At 39.0% G+C, this 5,538-nt stretch overlaps 1 protein-coding gene across 2 annotated transcripts in view; it reads right to left on the bottom strand.

Moving 5' to 3' along the window:
• The window catches only part of LOC133552023 (protein ZNRD2-like), a 10,419-nt gene extending 9,206 nt beyond the window's left edge, over positions 1-1,213 (bottom strand). Inside the window, exons 1-2 of one of the 2 annotated variants that reach the window (XM_061899268.1) lie at positions 1,057-1,213; positions 634-785 (exon numbers count right to left, since the gene is read on the bottom strand). In XM_061899268.1, the coding sequence (XP_061755252.1) occupies positions 634-785; positions 1,057-1,072 (168 nt within the window). In that variant the 5' untranslated portion in view covers positions 1,073-1,213. Of the gene's footprint in view, positions 1-633; positions 820-1,056 lie in introns of those variants that run through there. The other variant, XM_061899267.1, reaches the window with a different exon arrangement.
• Between the last annotated feature and the right edge of the window lie 4,325 nt (positions 1,214-5,538).

Raw genomic sequence — 5,538 nt, 5'->3', positions numbered from 1 at the left:
GCCTTTGAGCATGTATTCTCCCATCACTTTGTGTGTGTGTGTGTGTGTGTGTGTGTGTGTGTGTGTCGCACCCCACAGACGTCACGGCAGTCGCCCAGCATCTTGTAGCCTTTGAGCATTTATTCTCCCATCACTTTGTGTGTGTGTGTGTGTGTGTGTGTGTGTGTGTGTGTGTGTGTGTGTGTGTGTGTGTGTGTGTGTGTGTGTCGCACCCCACAGACGTCACAGCAGTCGCCCAGCATCTTGTAGCCTTTGAGCATGTATTCTCCCATCACTTTGTGTGTGTGTGTGTGTGTGTGTGTGTGTGTGTGTGTGTGTGTGTGTGTGTGTGTGTGTGTGTGTGTGTGTGTCGCACCCCACAGACGTCACAGCAGTCGCCCAGCATCTTGTAGCCTTTGAGCATGTATTCTCCCATCACTTTGTGTGTGTGTGTGTGTGTGTGTGTGTGTGTGTGTGTGTGTGTGTGTGTGTGTGTGTGTGTGTGTGTGTCGCACCCCACAGACGTCACAGCAGTCGCCCAGCATCTTGTAGCCTTTGAGCATGTATTCTCCCATCACTTTGTGTGTGTGTGTGTGTGTGTGTGTGTGTGTGTGTGTGTGTGTGTGTGTGTGTGTGTGTGTGTGTGTGTCGCACCCCACAGACGTCACAGCAGTCGCCCAACATCTTGTATCCTTTGAGCATGTATTCTCCCATCACTTTGCTGATCTGGTCTTGTCTCTCCCTGCGGGCCTGGATCACTTTCATCTCGGCCTCAGTAGGTGGTTCCCACTCGAAGTCTTCCTCCTCTGACATGAGAGAGGACATGAAGGATTAAGAAAGCACAAACACAGACAACTCTTTGGTTAGTTTTGACGCAGCTTGCACGTCGTCGACAGTTAGCATGTCTGTCATCTCCGGCAGGCTAGCCGCGAGCTAGCTAGCTAGCAAAGCAGCCGTTAGCCACACCAACTCCGCTCAAACTCCGTTACAAAAGTCGGCAAGGACTTCGTGGGCGCACAAGTTCCGGTGTTTATGCGGCATGTCAAACTCATTTTGTTACTTAGGAACGTGACTAACCTCCATTTAGCGACATGCTGCTGCTGCTGCGGCGCCGCGCGTCCAGCGTGATGACGTCACTTCAGCTATTCGCCTGCCGGTTGCAAAGTCGCTGAGGGGCGCTGCTGCCCCCTGCCGGTCATGTTGCACAATTACAGCGTGGTTTGACTGAATAAATTAATAAATAAATTATTTATTTATTTTTAATCGAAGAACTCTTTTCACAAGACGATTTGATTGTTATTTTATATTTCATACAACAAACATGTTCAATGATCCGTCGGCATAAACGAAAGAACTGATCACAAAAACATATATAAACACAACCTTTCGTCACACCGGAACCGGAAGTGGCTATTTAAAAAAAAAAAGACCGCGGTCTCGCCTGCCGTAAAAGAACATTCCTGCGTTTTATGCTGTATTTTATTACAGTTAAAAAACGATTGATTAATGTAGGCCTTTTCAACACAGGATACAGCATTGCAAAAACGTCTTTGAATACCCACTTTCGGCTCTGGCGTGACACTATATATATATATATATATATATATATATATATATATATATATATATACATATATATATACATATACACATATATATATACATATACACACACACATATATATATATATATATACACAAACACATATATATATATATATATATATACATATACACACATATATATACATATATGTATAAATACATACATATATACATATATATATACATATATATGTATATATATATGTATATACACACACACATATATACAAATATATGTATACAGTATATATATGTATAAATAGACATATATACACATGTATACATATATACATACACATATAAATATATATATATCCATCCATCCATTTTCTACCGCTTATTCCCTTTTGGGGTCGCGGGGGGCGCTATATATATATATATATATATATATATATATAAAACCCCCTGCGACCCCGAAAGGGACAAATATATATATGTATGTATATATATATATCCATCCACCCACTTATTCCCTTTTGGGGTCGCGGGGTCGCGTGCGCCTATCTCAGCTACAATCGGGCGGAAGGCATGGTTGTCGTCTGTCTATCTGTGTTGGTCCTGCGATGAGGTGGCGACTTGTCCAGGGTGTACCCCGCCTTCAGCAAGAAAAGAAGAAGCCTATTTGAACGCGAACACTTGCTGGGGAATTTATTTTCATTTTATGAAAAGTCAAAAACTGGACAAGTCAAAAATACGACTTGTCCAGGGTGTACCCTGCCTTCCGCCCGATTGTAGCTGAGATAGGTGCCGGCGACCCCAGAAGGGAATAAGCATAATGACATATTTTAGGAAACTTTGCGCAGGGGTAGTTTGGAGGCATGTAAAATCAAAACCGGAGCAAAATCTCTCTCCTGTGCGAGTTTGAAGCCGACACGACAAATGCGCTCAGAGGAGATAATGTTTGAAAAAAGGTGAGAGGTTTTTACAAAACTTTTATTTTGAAGGGGTAATTTTTAATTTCCTGTTGATTTTTGCTGTCAATTATTAAAATGTAGGTCTAAGTGAGACCTACATGGAGGTTTTTGTTTCATGTCTTTCCGGCATTTCTACCGGAAGTTACAAGCAGTTTTGTCGGTGTTTTCTTCCTAGGAGCAGTTTTTGCTGTGTTTTATTCAAAAATTGCGCTAGAGCACAACTTTGAGTTTTGGGGTTTGGTGAGTCTGTTTTGGTGAGTGAGTGTGTTTTGCAAGTGAGTGTGTTTTGGTGAATGAGTTAGTGAGTGTGTGTGTCGCGATTGAGTGAGTAAATGTGTCACGAGTGAGTGAGTGAGTGAGTGTCACGAGTGAGTGAGTGAGTGTGTGTGTCATGATTGAGTGATTTGCGAGTGTGTGTCGCGAGTGAGTGAGTCTGTTTTGCAAGTGAATGAGTGTCACGAGTGAGTGAGTGAGTGTGTTTTGCAAGTGAGTGAGTGAGTGAGTGTCGCGAGTGAGTGAGTGAGTGTGTGTGTGTCATGATTGAGTGATTCACGAGTGTGTCACGAGTGAGTGAGTGAGTCTGTTTTGCAAGTAAGTAAGTGAGTGAGTGAGTGAGTGTCACGAGTGAGTGTGTGTGTGTCATGATTGAGTGATTCACGAGTGTGTGTCGCGAGTGAGTGAGTCTGTTTTGCAAGTGAGTGAGTGAGTGAGAGTCACAAGTGAGTGAGTGAGTGTGTGTGTGTCATGATTGAGTGACTGAGTCACAAGTGTGTGTCGCGAGTGAGTGTGTTTTGCAAGTGAGTGTGTGTCGCGAGTGAGTGAGTGAATGTGTCACGAGTGAGTGAGTGAGTGTCACGAGTGAGTGAGTTAGTGTGTGTGTGTCATGATTGAGTGATTCGCGAGTGTGTGTCGCGAGTGAGTGAGTGAGTCTGTTTTGCAAGTGTGTGAGTGAGTGAGTGTCACAAGTGAGTGAGTGTGTGTGTGTCATGATTGAGTGATTCACGAGTGTGTGTCGCGAGTGAGTGAGTGAGTCTGTTTTGCAAGTGAGTGAGTGAGTGTCACGAGTGAGTGAGTGTGTGTGTGTCATGATTGAGTGATTCACAAGTGTGTGCCGCGAGTGAGTGAGTGAGTCTGTTTTGCAAGTGAGTGAGTGAGTGTCACGAGTGAGTGAGTGAGTGAGTGTGTGTGTGTGTGTCATGATTGAGTCACAAGTGTGTGTCGCGAGTGAGTGAGTGTGTGTCGCGAGTGAGTGAGTGAATCGTGAGTGACATTTTTTACTTTTGTCATCATTTTGACAAGTAAATTCAGATTATCACAATATTGCCCCATTTTTTTCATATTCTTATAAAAAAGTGTGATTTTTTTGAGTAAAATTGCGACTCTTCATAAAATTGCCAAAATCGTAATTTTTTCTTGTGAAATTGCGACTGTTATTGAATAAAACTTCCAAATTTGCCTGAAATATTGCACAAATGTGTTTTTCTTGTAAAATTTTGACTTGAGTCGAATAAAATTACGACTCATTATAATACTGCCCACAAATTTTTATTGTGAAATTGTGACCTTTTTCTTGTGAAATTCCAACAAATTTTTCACGACAAGCTTTTAAATATTTGAAAAGTATGTATATATTATGAATATTGTAAATACAAAACTTTATATAACTAGAAAGGGTGGTCCTAAAGAGGGAGGCATTTTCCGGAGGTCTCAAGAAGGTAACAGAGAAAGAGAAAGAGAGACGCAAGTGAGTGAGTGAATCGTGAGTGACATTTTTGAGTAAAATTATGACTTTTGTCATCATTTTGACAAGTAAAATTCAGATTATCACTATATTGCTCCATTTTTTTCATATTTTTATAGAAAAAAATGTGTGATTTTTTTTTTTTGAGTAAAATTGCGACTCTTCATAAAATTGCCAAAATCGTAATTTTTTCTTGTAATTTTGCGACTATTATTGAATTAAACTTCCAACTTTGCTCGAAATATTGCACACGTGTTTTTCTTGTAAAATTTTGACTTGAGTCGAATAAAATTACGAGTCATTATAATACTGCCCAAAAAATTTTATTGTGAAATTGTGACCTTTTTCTTGTGAAATTCCAACACATTTTTCACGACAAGCTTTTAAATATTTGCATAGTATGTATATATTATGAATATTGTAAATACAACATTTTATATATCTAGAAAGGGTGGTCCTAAAGAGGGAGGCATTTTCCGCAGGTCTCAAGAAGGTAACAGAGAAAGAGAAAGAGAGACGCAAGTGAGTGAGTGAATCGTGAGTGACATTTTTGAGTAAAATTATGACTTTTGTAATCATTTTGACAAATAAAATTCAGATTATTACTATTTTGCCCCATTTTTTTCATATTCTTATAAAAAAAAGTGTGATTTTTTTTTGAGTAAAATTGCGACTCTTCATAAAATTGCCAAAATCGTAATTTTTTCTTGTAAAAAGTTATTGAATAAAACGTCCAACTTTGCTCGAAATATTGCACACACGTGTTTTTCTTGTAAAATTTTGACTTGAGTCGAATAAAATTACGAGTCATTATAATACTGCCCAAAAAATTTTATTGTGAAATTGTGACCTTTTTCTTGTGAAATTCCAACACATTTTTCCAGACAAGCTTTTAAATATTTGCATAGTATGTATATATTATGAATATTGTAAATACAAATCTTTATATATCTAGAAAGGGTGGTCCTGAAGAGGGAGGCATTTTCCGGAGGTCTCAAGAAGGTAACAGAGAAAGAGAAAGAGAGACGCAAGTGAGTGAGTGAATCGTGAGTGACATTTTTGAGTAAAATTATGACTTTTGTCATCATTTTGACAAGTAAAATTCAGATTATTACTATATTGCCCCATTTTTTTCATATTCTTATAAAAAAATGTGTGATTTTTTTTGGAGTAAAACTGCGACTCTTCATAAAATTGCCAAAATCGTAATTTTTTCTTGTAAAAAGTTATTGAATAAAACGTCCAACTTTGCTCGAAATATTGCACAAATGTGTTTTTCTTGTAAAATTTTGACTTGAG

This window comes from Nerophis ophidion, linkage group LG04, assembly GCF_033978795.1.
Source record: "Nerophis ophidion isolate RoL-2023_Sa linkage group LG04, RoL_Noph_v1.0, whole genome shotgun sequence".
Taxonomy (NCBI): Eukaryota; Metazoa; Chordata; class Actinopteri; order Syngnathiformes; family Syngnathidae; genus Nerophis; species Nerophis ophidion.
This window is presented reverse-complemented; position numbering and strand designations above follow the sequence as displayed.